This window comes from Brachyistius frenatus, unplaced genomic scaffold, assembly GCF_029030835.1.
Source record: "Brachyistius frenatus isolate BFR_SWC_R1_liver_20210118 unplaced genomic scaffold, ASM2903083v1 Contig_217, whole genome shotgun sequence".
Classification (NCBI taxonomy): Eukaryota; Metazoa; Chordata; class Actinopteri; family Embiotocidae; genus Brachyistius; species Brachyistius frenatus.
The window spans coordinates 83774-98210 of NW_027210816.1; the positions used below are offsets into that span (position 1 = coordinate 83774).

At 42.4% G+C, this 14437-nt stretch overlaps 1 protein-coding gene across 5 annotated transcripts in view; it reads right to left on the reverse strand.

The window, feature by feature from the left end:
• Positions 1-2107: 2107 nt before the first annotated feature.
• The window catches only part of fgfr3 (fibroblast growth factor receptor 3), a 63319-nt gene continuing 50989 nt past the window's right edge, over positions 2108-14437 (reverse strand). For 3 of the 5 annotated variants that reach the window (XM_069719556.1, XM_069719557.1, XM_069719552.1), the window contains exons 9-18: positions 13969-14144; positions 11110-11258; positions 10850-10971; positions 10509-10619; positions 10195-10385; positions 9543-9665; positions 8866-8936; positions 3703-3840; positions 3488-3593; positions 2108-2730 (exon numbers count right to left, since the gene is read on the reverse strand). In XM_069719556.1, the coding sequence (XP_069575657.1) occupies positions 2566-2730; positions 3488-3593; positions 3703-3840; positions 8866-8936; positions 9543-9665; positions 10195-10385; positions 10509-10619; positions 10850-10971; positions 11110-11258; positions 13969-14144 (1352 nt within the window). In that variant the 3' untranslated portion in view covers positions 2108-2565. The remainder of the gene's footprint in view (positions 2731-3487; positions 3594-3702; positions 3841-8865; positions 8937-9542; positions 9666-10194; positions 10386-10508; positions 10620-10849; positions 10972-11109; positions 11259-13968; positions 14145-14437) is intronic. The other 2 variants (XM_069719555.1, XM_069719554.1) reach the window with 2 other exon arrangements.

The window sequence follows — 14437 nt, forward strand, 5'->3', positions numbered from 1 at the left end:
CCACCACAGACTTCGGAGTCTCCTTTAACAAACCGATATATTCATATATATTTATACTGTATATATATATATATTTTTTTGCCGCGTGATCTGTAAGTCGCGCAGCATGCCTTCATTTCAGTATTAATACTAAAGAGCAGCGATAAAACCTCGAGCGTCGGGGCAACACTCGAGCACAAAAAGGACATCACGGCTTTACGATTCCTGCCTTCGAGCCGATGTGTGTTTTTTTTTTTTTAATCCACGAGTGCTCAGCAGCGAGCGCGTTTTAGACGCCGCACGCAAGCTTGTCAGCATCGACCCTGTGACCTTTAAGAGTTAAGAGATTGAAACCTTCAGAAACACCTTTAAGAGAGATAAAAAAAAAAAAAAAATCCACCTATAACTGCTTTAAAACTGTTCAATTACTGGCCGACTTTTGTTTTCTTTTAGAGCGTGTAAATATTTGTTGTGCCGTCCGATGATCAAACACGAGGATACGCATCTTTAAGAGGCGAAGAAAACAATTTCTGACTTTTAATTGGACTCAGATTCCCAGCATGCACTCCAGCGAAAATACTGAACGAGTTTGGGATAATGAATGAAACTTTCACTTGTTTTAGTTTAGTTTTGTCCTTTTGGCATGTTTTTACATTTCTCTGAAGGCCACAAGTTTAACAGCTGGGTACCAAACTCAGAAACTTTAAAAGGTACCGACCGAGTTGCTTCAGTACCATTTACAATCAAAAAAAAAAAACTTTGTGATTCGGCAGTGTCAGTGCCATACAAAACCTCTTTTTGGGCAAGCCCGCCTACTTGGCGTCAATTGAATAAAATCTTATATTTCAATGCCTAATTTTTTAAATTTTTTATTTACAATAGATTTAACTAAATCCGCATCGAAAAGGAAAGCGTAGCTCGGGACCGGGTATTATAGTCAAGGTATTGGTACCACATATGGAAAGGAAAAGCGTGCAGGGAGCTGTAATTCACATTCATCTTCTATTATTCAAATAGTACAAATAGGAGGATTTTTCCTTAAAAAAAAAAAAAAGAAAAAGGGCCGACGAGGTTCTCTGAAGGCTTCTCATGATTCACAGCTCGTTGTTGTCGGCGTTCATTGTGTGTTTTAAGTACTTCAGTCGTATTAAAAAGGTCTCTGGTACGTTCCCCGAAGCGCTACTATTTCTTGCCCAGCAAGAGTTAATCGTTGCTTTGATATTGCAAACTTTTTGAACCAGAATTCAGACTGGGCTGAAACATCCAGCTCACGGGTCGTCCTCCGGCGGTCGGATCACACTCGCTCTCGAAAAATCATCTACGTGTCTGTTCTACATTCTCATGTTTTTTTTGTTTTATATATATATACATATATATAACTGTAAACAAACCAATAAAAAAGATGGATCTAAAACCAGAGGAGTCTGCCAGTTGTGAAAAATAACGCTGCGGTTCTGTTGTAAAATAAATTACAAAAAAAAAAAAAAAAAAAAAATTGAAATAAAAATCTTTGCGTACAGTACTAAAATCCTAAACTAGACCTTTTTTTTTTCAAACGTAAGAACCACATAAGTCTATAAATATCTTTACAAATATACACGTTAATTATTCAAATAAACCTTTTCAGTATCACTTTAAATGATTAAATGTTTTACACGTTGGTGACAGTGTCTTCTAGCTTACAATGTTTCCCATCCTAAAACGATATCTTAGAAAATGTAATTTTTTTGTCTTTTAAGTACACGGCTGTGAACAGCAATATGATACATATTTGCATTTATATATTTACAATAACTCACTTTCTAAATACATTAAAACAAAACAAAAAAAACAACCTCCAAAGCTCACTGTTCTTATTACTGAATGGCCCTGAAACTTCCCCTCGCGTTCGATGAGGAATTTGTTCCATGATTATCATAAAACTGTTGTGTCTTCGGAAGAACGAGTCCCATCAGCGGGTCGATTCTGGCTTCGCTGGTATCTTGTCAATCGATCTTTCTTCGTCGCAGACGAGGGACAAAAAAAACAACCCCAAAACAAATGGGAGGTCCCCCCGACTACTTGATCGCCAACCAGTCGCTCATCAATGCCCTTCATTTCACCCTCGTGTATCCTTTTTTTTTTGCTGTTTTTGTTTTTTGAATTCAGTCTCAGGAGGTTTAATCCCAAGTAGGCACGGAATGGTTTCACCCCACGGATTGTCTGTCCATAACAAACAAAAAAAAAAGACTGGCCCGAGTACAAAAATATAATTTCATTTTTGAAAAGAAGAACACAAAACATGGTTCGACGGCAAAAATAAAATAATAATAATAATAATAAAAAAAAAAAATAATCCTTCAATGTTTCAAGGGGTCTCTCGGGGACGATGGGGAGGAAAAAAGAAAAACTCGCTCAGAGAGAATTTTCGACCGAGAGTTTAAGACGAATCGAAGAGCTGAAGCGCTGTGGAAGTATTGCATGCTGAGTTTTTGTTTTTGTTTTTGTTTCCATATCTTGAGGAGCTCGAGTCACTGAGAGGTGATTATTCATCACAAACTGGGAGAAGACGTTAACGTCCAACCCTGGCTCACATTTTTTTTTTTTTTATGTCCTGATCACCCCGTTACTGGGAAGCTGTTTGGGAAGACAGGGCTCGTCAGGCAGCGGGTCGTGGGCGAACACCGAGTCGTCCCCCGAGGAGCAGGTGCTGTTGGAGTCCTGACAGGTGGGCGAGTACTGCTCGAAGGGCACCGACAGGTCCAGGTACTCCTGTCAGGGGAGGGGTCAAAGGTTAGACTGGGGTGTCGCCGTCAAATCCACCTTCTGTGGTCACACGATCGGGAGAAAGATTTGGACTTTTCTTGCATATTTGTTTTTAGCATTTCACAACAGTTCTCCACAACACTTTAACCACTGCTTTATAAAAATGTATTTGAAAGTCTGTATTTCCTACGTACTTCATGTATTTCTTTGGCGTTGTGAGTATTGTTTTATATTCTTTCCGTTGATTTTTATCGTGCGACCTACGAGCGTTTCCCAAATTTGCGGCCATGGTCAGGCACAAGCGCCACGTCGTTAAGTTTAGGGAAAGATAATGCTTTAAGTTAAAGAGTTAGGTAGGGGTAATGCAACCTTCGTCGTCATGGCAACAGTAAAAGTAGTTTTCAAAAGAGATCATAATGGATGCCATCTGAACTGCGTCACTCCTCCGGGACGCCATTTTTCCTAATTCATAAGATTGCAACGGGTCGCTTTATTTAAAAACGTAACTATGGGTCACGATGAGCTGCTTTTATTTTGGAGGACGGTTTCACTAATACGTACATAAAATAGTAAAACATAAAGAAACATTTTCGGAAACTTTTAACTGCCATTTCGATGCAACTTCAGATGCTTTAGCGTTATGAATTGTGTTTCTTTTTTTTAGGCGAGGCGTTAAACTAAAAGTGAAACTAAAAAAGCAACTCATTCTGAGTCGCTGCTTGTCTCCGTGTTAGAGGAACGGCAGCGGCGGAGGGAGACTTACATCGGTGGAGGTCATTGATAAAACCCGGTCGTGATCTTCTACCAGCTGTCTGAAGGTCGGCCTCTGCGACGGCACCGCATGCCAGCACTCCCTCATGATCATGTACCTGAAAGGACCACGTCGAGGTTCAGTTACTCTGCGTTTCAGCCAATCAAATATTCTCAGATCTTAAAATGAACCGTTTTCAATGATTTGTAACCAAATCAGACACCTACAGTTCATGGGTGCAGTTGGCAGGTTTGTCCATTCGATGTCCCTCCTTCAGCAGTTTAAAGAGTTCCTCCACGGGGATTCCCGGGTACGGCGAGCCTCCCAGGGTGAAGATCTCCCACAGCAGTACCCCATAAGACCACCTGAACACACACACACACACACACACACACACACACACACACACACACACACAATGAAAACAGATTAGAGGTCGAACAACCCTCATGGCCTGAAGCAGTGAAGCCAATCGATCTGTTTAGGGGACATATTGATCCTAAATCATGCTAACTGCACTCTATTTAGAAATCAATGTGAAACTCTTATTGTCTGAGACAGTAAGTCGATGTTTGTAAAAATCAACATCTCTTGCCTCCAACCAGAAACAAGACAAAAGGGGAAGTAAACGGATCAGAAAACGATGATGAGACTCGAGTTGGATCTCGTTAGGAGACACAGAAGTGAGCTGAATAATGAGTGTTGGTCTGTGATAAAGTACGACTCTTGTTCCTCATGAGTAATCTATAAACTTGTGAGGACGGAGTCTGTTTTAAGTCTGTACCTTTTTTTTTATTTTTATTTTACTGTCAACACACCATCTGTGTGGCTCTGAGCCTCAAGAATCAGAATTTAAATATGTAGAACGCCAAAAAAAAAAAAAAAAAAAAGTATATTGTCGTTTTTAAAATGGCCGCAGTTTCTTTTTTTTTTTCTTTATCAGATGTTACTCAGGAAGAATAAATTGATCATATGTTGTAAATTGGTTTCAGCTGTGGGTCGATCCACATTAGGTTTTGTCAATAGCTCGAGAGATCAATTAATCCCTGGTTTTGGTCTTCTACTTACAAGAAGATAAATATAGATTATTGCCAACCTTGTACGAGAGATTTTTAAGCAAAAAGTTTATTCAGAAAAACTCATCAATTTTAATATTCGGACTCCCCAAATGTACAACGGTGGTATCAACCTGCCATTGGCCGACTACTTCAGTCGATTTTCTCCTTCCCTTTCTACTATCCGCGTCTTTTAATATCTCCGTCGCGATGAGACACAACAACAAGCCCCGAGAGAAGCCCACTTCGCGCTAAAAACGGAAAGTTCGATGAAGATTTTGAACCATGCAATACGGCAACGTGCAGGGATTTAATTGATTTAAATGTCAGGCCTCACAGCGTCCGCGTGTAAACGTTACCCCACTGACAGGACTTAGCAAAGACACCTTCGCTGCATCATCGTCGAAATAGAAACAAGCCCTTGGTGTGCTTTTTTTTTTTTTTTTTTTTTACCCCTTTACCAGAATGATAAATGGGTGCAGCCAAACCCTCATCCAGCTCTGTGCAGTGCAGATTGGTGTAGCTATGCAAGATAAATCGATTTAATAAAGACATCGCTGTTAGCATCTTTGATGTCGGCGGAATACTTTCCACACTCAACGATTACACAGTGAAGACAACAACAACAACAACAACAAAAAAGTCTTTTTTTGTTGTTGTTGTCTTCAGTGTGGCATCACAAACAGCACGGTTGCACTCATGTGTAAGTCGTTAACTGTGCGTATCATGGGATTCATAATCATGCCAAAATAAAAGAGCTGTAACCGTCTGCGTGTTGTTTTGATGGCTCAGAGTGGATGAACACATGAACAACACATGCATCTGCATTTATTTTGGACCCAAGCCAAAAAACGTCTCCAAAACATCTGCACGCTCTGACCTCAAAGCAAGCAGCGAGGATGAATAGAAAAAAAAAACCCCAAAAAACGTATTATACAGTATCTACAGTTACAGCCCAGCTGCTGACCGCTCCCGAGTCTCATGCAGCTCTAAACCAAGCCATCATCTCGCTTCCTTTCTCTCTCCGTGGCAGCAGCTTGAGTGAATCGCCGCATTATTCCTAAATGGCAAAAAAATGAGGGAAGGTAATCAGATAATGGGCAGTCTATTAACCCAGCGCACTATTGTCCGGCCGCTCGTCCAGTGAATCAGAATGAGACCCCTCCTCCTACCGCCGCGCTCAGCGGGTCTAATCTAATTATCCACGCTCGGTCCAGAGGCTGGAAAACAGCCGCCGCTGGCCGAGCCGGCTGGTCCGTCATCCGAGCACAGAGAGCGAGAGAGGGAAGACTGAGGGAGGACCGTGGTGAGAGAGAGACATCAAAATTCAGAGGGAAAAGAGGTGAAAGTGAATCTGAAGACGGACTGAACAGATCTCTTAACTCATTATTGTTATTGACATTATGGTCCTGACAGAAACAAAATCATGTTGGAGCCGGAAGAACCAGAAGAAATAGCAGAAAACGGACCCATAGACTGCTTATATTTACTGATAGTCGTCAGGGGTGAATATTCAGAGAATATTAGGTGGTTAAAAAGTGGAAGGCGTCAATAAAACGCTTAATTTCTCACGGGCACTTGCAGCAACAAAGTTTGTGATGTTTGATTTTGTGAGATTAAGATGTTCCGCTTATGAAAGGACCATCGTACTGTGTAAAATCTCAACAATATTGGTTTCGTGGAGGCCAACATAAAGCTGATATTTGTAGGTTAAAGCTGTTAATAGTTTCGAAGCCTCCAGTTTGACATTTTGCCCCTTGCCATCTTGGTTTTGTGGAACCAGAAGTGATATTTGGACGAGCCTGAGGAGGCCTTAGGCGTCAATCAAACCAGGAATAACCCCAAAACATACCTTTCTTTGAGGCCTAATATCTAATACATTTTTGAATAATTTCCAGAAGGACCACCAGACAACTGATCAGAAGGAGTGAATTTAGCTAATGAAAAAAAAAACAAAAAAAACAATTTACTTTGTATTTAATGAGAAAAGTTTATGCTTTTTGAATGGGATTCTATTGGAGCCCCTAGTGGCCCTCAGAGGTATTGCACTTCGAGGCAGTATTTTATCCTGTCAGGAGTAAAAAAAAAAAAAAAGTCACTAAACTTGTATGTAGAACGACATTAAAGATCTCTACATTAACAGAAGAAAAATAAGGCTTTGAGATTGTATTCAGCCACGTGGAGTCTCTAGCTCCCCTCAAATGCTGCGTTATCACTCATTATTTTTCCAGAGCATACTTGCTATCTGCTTCGGTTTTCTGACGGCCAAATCAGATCCAAAGTGTTGCTGATTGTCTGGCAGAACCTGAAGTACTCGTCGCCAGGTGTTTGCAGACGGGAGGCAATCTTTGGCTGTGAAAAGTCAACCACAACTTTATTGTCTTCTATCGAGTTTCAGCAATAAACTCCTGGCGGTTTTTATAGTCAACACGGCCTCCCTTCTCGACTCATATGGAAAAACAACACGATAGCAGCGTCATTTAGTCTGACGCTGCAACTTGTTCTAGCATTTAAGGACCAGTGTCCGTCTATGATTTCAGTCCTGAAGACATTTTTATATGCAGTTTTTACACAAGATGCGGCTGATGTTTTATTGTTATGGCAGAAGATCCTTTGAAATAAAGACAGCTGTTAATATAACCGTCTGCATAAGTCTGTAAGCTCTCAGAAAATTTCATTTCTGTTCTAGATCGTGAAACTTTTTCTTTTCATTTCCCTCTCTTTAGTAGTAATTCAATTGTTCTAATGGAAAATGATCAATCAAGTGATTTATTTGCAGGGTTTTCGCCCATTAAATATAACTCTGATAGTCCGGAGCGTCATATTTTTTATAAACCAGCAGATTTTTGGCCCACACCTCACCCACTTTCCCCCGTTAGTGCGTCACCGTGGAGGTGCAACAAGATTTGTTCACTGCTGCTTTTATAGGCTCACACCTCCGAGGCTGTCCAAAATAAAATCCTCACCTTCGTGACATTGGCAGCAGCGAAACAACCTCCTGGCTGAGGAAAAATAAAAGGTGCACTAAATAAACCTGGTATGTGAGCAGAGAAAGTGTCACTTGGGCTCAATAAGTGATGATTCAAATGAGTTATAGGCGCACTGTTTCTCTGCAAGTATAAAAACAGAAAGAAATGTGCGAAATGACCAAAATCCTATAAAAAGGCTCCTGAAATGTTGTCGCTGCCAGTTCTGCCTTTTGCAGCTGTAAATGTTTGGGAAGGTGCAAGAAGTTTTGACTGTTTGAGCTGCTCGCAGGAAAAGCTTTTGTTACTTTTTGTTACTAGCTGTTTTTTCTTCATTGTTCGGTTGTGTTTTCTGTGACAGATTCGTTTTTAATCGTTTCCCCGTCTTTTTTCATGAAAAATCATCACGGGTCAAAAGTCGAAGCCCCCCGGGGTGTGTGAGAGTAAACTGGCTTCGGAGGGACTACTGTATGAAAGGGAGGGAGGAGGTTTGGCGGGAGGATTGACTCTGTAATCCAGACCTGCTGAAATAACAGAGCGGGCTGATTCGCCCCTCGGCCCGTTCCCAGTCTGGTGTAATCACACGGCGAGCCAGTGTTGACAGCGGCCCGTGTTTGGCTTGGATGGCTGTGCTGGGGACACAGCGTCTGGCTGTAGCCGGTGTGTGTGTGTGTGTGTGTGTGTGTGTGTGTGTGTGTGTGTGTGTGTGTGAGGGGAGGGGAGAGGGGGGTTGAGAAACAGTTTAGTGGGGTGGGGGGGGATGTGTGTAGCGGGGTGGGTGGTGTGGGGAGGGGGCTGCAGCTACTGCAAGACAGATTGCCTTCGCGACCTCGTCGCCTAAACGTCGCCTTTCGTTCTTCTCTCGAACGCAGCCGACACAGAGGCAATCAGAGGTCGTAAGAGTTGCGTTTGTCTCCTTTGAACTGTTCTGTAAAAACGTCCCGAAGGGAGCACGCGGTGATAAATCCACCGACCCTCTTATCTCCTTCTGTTCTGGGGCCGCTTGGATTTACGCTGATAAAACAACATTAAGACGTCGGGGCTCCGCTGTGCTTCCGTCTCTCTCTGATGTCGTGTCGGGAGATTAAAGGAAAAAAAAAAACCACACACACAAAAAAAAAACAAAAAAACGCAGCGACGAACGCGAAGCCGGCGATGCCAGCGCGGGATTACCGGGCGGGGAGGAGTTGACACTGAACGGGAGATATTTGGTGAGGGAAATGTTATGATTCCATATTCACACGCGCTGATTCCGCGCTTGATGCTAACGCGCTCAGTCACGATATTTCAACACCCGGATTCCTCCGCTGCACAGCGGCTCCACATGAGTGGACGGCCGGCATGCACCGGTCGGTTTGTGCAAACTCACACGTCGCTCTGGTGCGTGTAGACCCGGTCGAACAGAGCCTCCGGAGCCATCCATTTCACGGGCAGACGACCCTGAAAGAAAAGAGGCACAGCAGAACCGCTCCGGTCAGCAGAACCACTTCTGTAACGGAGCCAACGGCAAAAGGTGGACCCCAGATTCAACTTCGTCCTGCCAGCTAGTGGTTGCTATGGAAGTACGGTAAATAGCACCTCATTGAGGACGGCATCTTAAACTTCAAACTAAAATATTTAAACTCGGAATTTAACACGAAAGAATCGTTTTACTTTGCCAAACAAAAATGTGTCCTAAAACTGATTTAAATCGGAAAATATCGTATCAAATAAGGGAACATTTGATGCAACTTTTATGCACGTTAATTGGTGCTACAAGTAACTAATCATTGTCACCAGGAGCAAAACATTGTCATATTATGAATACGAAAGGATTCAGACATATTTTTTCATTTCTAAAACTGTACGAGTTTAATTTGTTTAATTCTGCTCTCTGTCTGTAACCTGACCGTGACACTGAAAGATAAAACCTCTTTTTTTTTTTTTTTTTTTTTTTTTTAAATAGGACTTAAGAGTCACCGAGTATGAAGTCAATAACATCCCCATCATGCAAGTGAAGACAAATAATATTTCCCCGACAGAAAACACTGAAGAGATGAGACTCACGTTCGTGGTCTTTTTGTAGTAGTCTATATTGTGCACATCTCTGGCGAGACCGAAGTCGGCGATCTTCATAACGTTGTCCTCTGTCACGAGGACGTTCCTGGCTGCCAGGTCTCTGTGGATGCACTGAGGGAAGAGGTACAAACGCATCAAACACATGGTCAACACAACGCAATGCACTGGGACATAATAACACACACACACACACACACACACACACACACACACACACACACACACACACACACACACACACACACACACACACACACACACACACACACACACACACACACACACACACACCTTCATACACAGATGTAGGCTGACAATTTTCTTTCCTGACCTGAGAATCGAGCGTAAACCTTTAACTAACCTTTGACAAAACTTAAATTAATCTACTCCCAATTACTTTTTGTGAATCTCTAAAATGATGATGATTTAACCTGAAAACATTCCTATTTTTTTTAATTGCATCCAAAAACAACCCCACAAAACATTCACAAAGAAAATAAAGTTTGCTTTTGTCGAAAATGCAGAAAAAAAAAAAAAAAAAAAATGCTCAAATGTCCTTATTTTGTCAGATTACTTCCAGGTATTTCTATTTCCTTCGGAGTAATAACGAAGTTGAATTTGCAGCATCACTGCGGCTGACCTTTTGCGAGGCGAGGTACTCCATGCCTCGGGCGACCTGGTAGGCGCAGGATACCAGGTCTTTGAACGTCAGCTGCTCGTCGGGGATCTTGCAGGTGTCGAAGGAGTAGTCCATGCCCGGCGGCCGCCGCGCCCGCAGGTACTCCCTCAGGTTGCCTTTGGAGGCGTACTCCACCAGGACGTACAGAGGACCTGCGTGGAAGGAGCACACAGACAACAGAGTCACTTCCAGGACGTGGTTGAATTCCTGCGTGAATCACCTCCTCCTCCTCCTCCTCCTCCTCCTCCTCCTCCACGCGGCGCTGCGGTGCTCACCGTCCTGCGTGCACGCTCCCAGCAGGTTGATAATGTTTTTGTGCTTTCCGATCATCTTCATCATCTCCATTTCTGACACGAGGTCGGACAAATCTTTATCCGTGGCGTCATCTGAGAGGAGCAGAAGAGAATAAAGCCGGACTAGAACATCAGTGCAATTTGCGCTTCGTTTGTAAAGAACGTAGAACACAAAAGCGAGAGAGAACAATGCACGATGAACAACGGAGCAGGAAAGACAGAATCCTGCTGATTTCCTTCAGGAAATCTCAGCGCACAATACCGCCGCTGTCACCGTCAAGGTCATGTATTAATTCCTGTTTGCAGCAACAGCGATTACGAACCTTTCAGCATTTTCACAGCAACAGTGAGTGGCTTGTTGGGCTTCTCCTTGTCGATGCCGACAGCCTCGGCCATTACCACCTGGCCAAAGCAGCCCTCTCCTAAAGGTTTTCCCAGAGTTAGCCTGAAACAGAAGAAAAATAAGTTTAGAGCTTCAAATTTTTATGCAAGCAATGTTGAGTTTAAATTTTTTTTTAAATATATATATTTTTTTTTTTAATATGTTGCTTAGCAGCGTCGATCGTTTCTGGTTCTTTCGCACCTTGTTCGAGGGAACTCCCACTTGGGGTCGGAGGGCAGCTCCAGCTCGGAGACGTTGGCCAGCATCGGTCCGTCGCTGGACGACAGACGGGCGATCCTGACCAGCGGTGTGTTGGAGTTCATGGAGGAGTTGGAATCCAAGGACACCTGCTTGGGTGCAAAAAAACAAACTGTTATCGTCTCTGAAAGGGGACGAGAGATGTGCGTTCAAATAAAGACACAGAGGGAGAAAAAAAAAAAGACAACCTAACTGTGACCTTTGACCCAACAAAAATGAAACTAAAGAAATTCTTTCTTGAAAGATACTGAAAATGTTCTGGTTTGTAGAGAAACGGCCACCAGTTCACCTTGATTGGAGGTTTAAAAAAAAAAATAAAATAAATCATGCAGTGACTGAATGACTGACTGCAGCAACAGACTGCAGATATCCCACATTTCAGGACCGATATCAGCTCCTTCAGTTTCTATAAAAAATTAAAAAAAAAAAAACCCTCCTGACTTCTGACACCAGCAGAGACTTTTACAAACAGCCGGCCTGTGGCTGCATGCAGGAGGAAGCGGGAGCTAACAAAGACGGATGGAGGAGGATGCGGAGGTGGGCGAGCGTGTGGCGAGGTAGGATGGACACCTCTATCCATCAACGGGCTCCATTTCCAGACCGGCGGTCCCGTCGCTGAGCCCGTGGGCTCGACATCCTCCAACCATTTATCTGAATGCTGCGGGGGCCGCGGCCCCCCTTTCCTGATGGATCTGTTTGTGTCAGATTGTCCCGGCTCAGCCCCTTCAGGAGGAGGTCCTGAAACAAACATGTCCACTTACCCGACTTCTCGACTGGAGGAAAATGAGAAAAATGCTGTGAAGCTAAAAAAGAAATAAACCCTGACCACAATTTCAGAGGCATGAAAAGTAATATCTGATAGAACATGCCACGAGGTTTACAGGAGATTTACTCAGAGTTATGAAAAAGAAAGGAGAGAAGCGGGAGATTAGCTTTACAAAAATGAAGCAAAGATTACAGAAAAATGCAATAAGAAGTCTTCCTGCACGGCCTTATAAGAGCATTTATATGAAGGTAGCAGAAACAGAAATTATTTAGAGGCTACAATTAGCTCCTATTTGACAAGAAAAATACACACAACATTTTCAGCTAAAACTTTACTTTGGTTTGTAAAAGTTGTGTGTTTGTTTTCCAAGAAGTGAACTGACTGACTTTCAAGTAATACCAAATGCATCTTTCGCATTTTGAGGAAAACAACCCTTCAATTACAAAACTGGAAAGCTGGAGTTTGCAGAAAGCAACCACACGGCGGCTTTGTCCTGCACACAGCGGGAGTCCAGCCGGGTGGGGCTGCTCCGGTAATGACAAACTCATCTACAGTTTAGACGTTCAGCCAAGCTTTACGATTACAAGATGAACATCTCTGCAGGGATTATAATTATTGCAAGAAACTAAAAGAAGTGTGTCTGGAGATAATTTAAAACATAAAGACAAAAAATAGAAGTGAAGGAGCTCAGATAGAAGTCTTCTTATGAAAGTAAAGTGGAGAGAAGATTAAAGGGGCGACTGAAAATGAATTAGTGTGCTCTAGTTTGTTCTTTCGAAAGCCTTCTTCTCTTATTGGACATGCCAGATTCTACTTCCTGGTTTGATGTGTCCTGGTAAAACCATTGATGGATGTTTCTTCCAACAGAGAACAAACCTTCTTGAAAACCTTCTTGCAAAGTCAATGCTTTTCCCAAAACATTTCTACTATCTAAAGCACCATTTAGACTGAAATGACATTGATTTCTTTATCTGACAAAAACTCCTTTAAGATACAGAATCAAATGATCATTCAATCCTCAGACCCAGAGTTTAAAAAAATAAAAAAATAACCAACAGTACCAATGTTAATCTGCGTACTAAACAGACGCTCATCTTTACAAAACGTCCTCAAAAGAATAGTTGAACTCTTTCTTGCCAAGAGTTAGTTGAGGTGATCAGTGTTAGCTGAAACCGTTTAGTTTAACCCAAACTACCTAAAAAACGACTAACTTTACGATAAATAAACCCCCTTTTTTTTTTTTTTTTTTTTTTTACAGATATTAAACAAATAAGATATATTGTGTTCATTTGTGAACTTTTTCAAGTTTTTATGCTTAGTAAGCTAAGCTAACCAAACCAGCTGCTGGCTCTGGCTTCATATTAAGACACACAGACATGAGTGTGGTGTCAAACTCTTCCTTCTGTCGTCAGGACTTGTTTTCACCTTAGTTTAGTCGTATTTATGCTTAAACCTGACGTGATTAGCCTGATGTTTTATCCATATTTCATTTGAACTTCGGACCCGACTTGAGATTTGTCTCGAACGCAGCTGTAAGACGCGACGACTCCTTCGGACCGCAGCGACGCAGCTGCTCCACTTAATGCTCCTCTCCAAACAGTTGAGGGGAGAGTGTGCGTTACACAGAGAGTGAAATCTAAAACTAACACTGACAGTCGCAGGAGGGCATAAATATCCCCGAGCTGAATCTGCTCCAAGATAAATGTGAACACATGTCACCGGTGTGATGCCTTCCAGCGTCCGCGCAGCCTCATTAACGCAGCGGGACGGGGGAGAGATCGGCGACTTGATAGACGTATAATAACCTTATGTATTTATTAATACTTCGGCCTACACGAGTCCTTTCCTGCGTCCAATTCTTCTTTCAAAAAGTTCTCGAAGTTGAAAAGGCAGATATTGTCATTTTAAACTCCTCTTCTTTCATTGTAGCACTTGCATCAAGTCAGTTTTGAGTTTTAAGCTAAATGCCAAATAGACAGGGAGAGAGGAAAAAGCGGGAAAAGTTTTGTACGAATCTTGTATCTACTTTCTGTTACCTGTCTCTTGAGAGGGAACTTGGACAGTTTTTGGACCGGAGGCGTGGGCAGAGTCTTCTGCGTGGTCATCCTCATGCGGCAGAGGATGCCGATGACCACGGCGAGGATGAAGAGCACGCAGCCCGTCACGTAGATGAGGATGTCGGCGTAGTAGTCCTCTTTCTCTGGGCTCACTGCTTCAGGAGGAAGGGGGTGAAAAACAGGGAAAGTCAGTGGAAATAAACACAAAAGATTCACAAAAGATATATATATATATATATATATATATATATATTTGTTTTTTTTTTTTTTTAAATGTGTTTTGTTCAATAGCACATCTTTAGGAAGAATTATCTACAAAATGGTGCCCATAAATCAAAGGATAAATCAAAAACTTGCTTTTTGCACACAGGAAACTGTGCACTCAGGGCAAAAATAATCAGCTTGTTGTTTTATCCTGCAGCAGGTAATTGCACCTGTGATGTGCTTC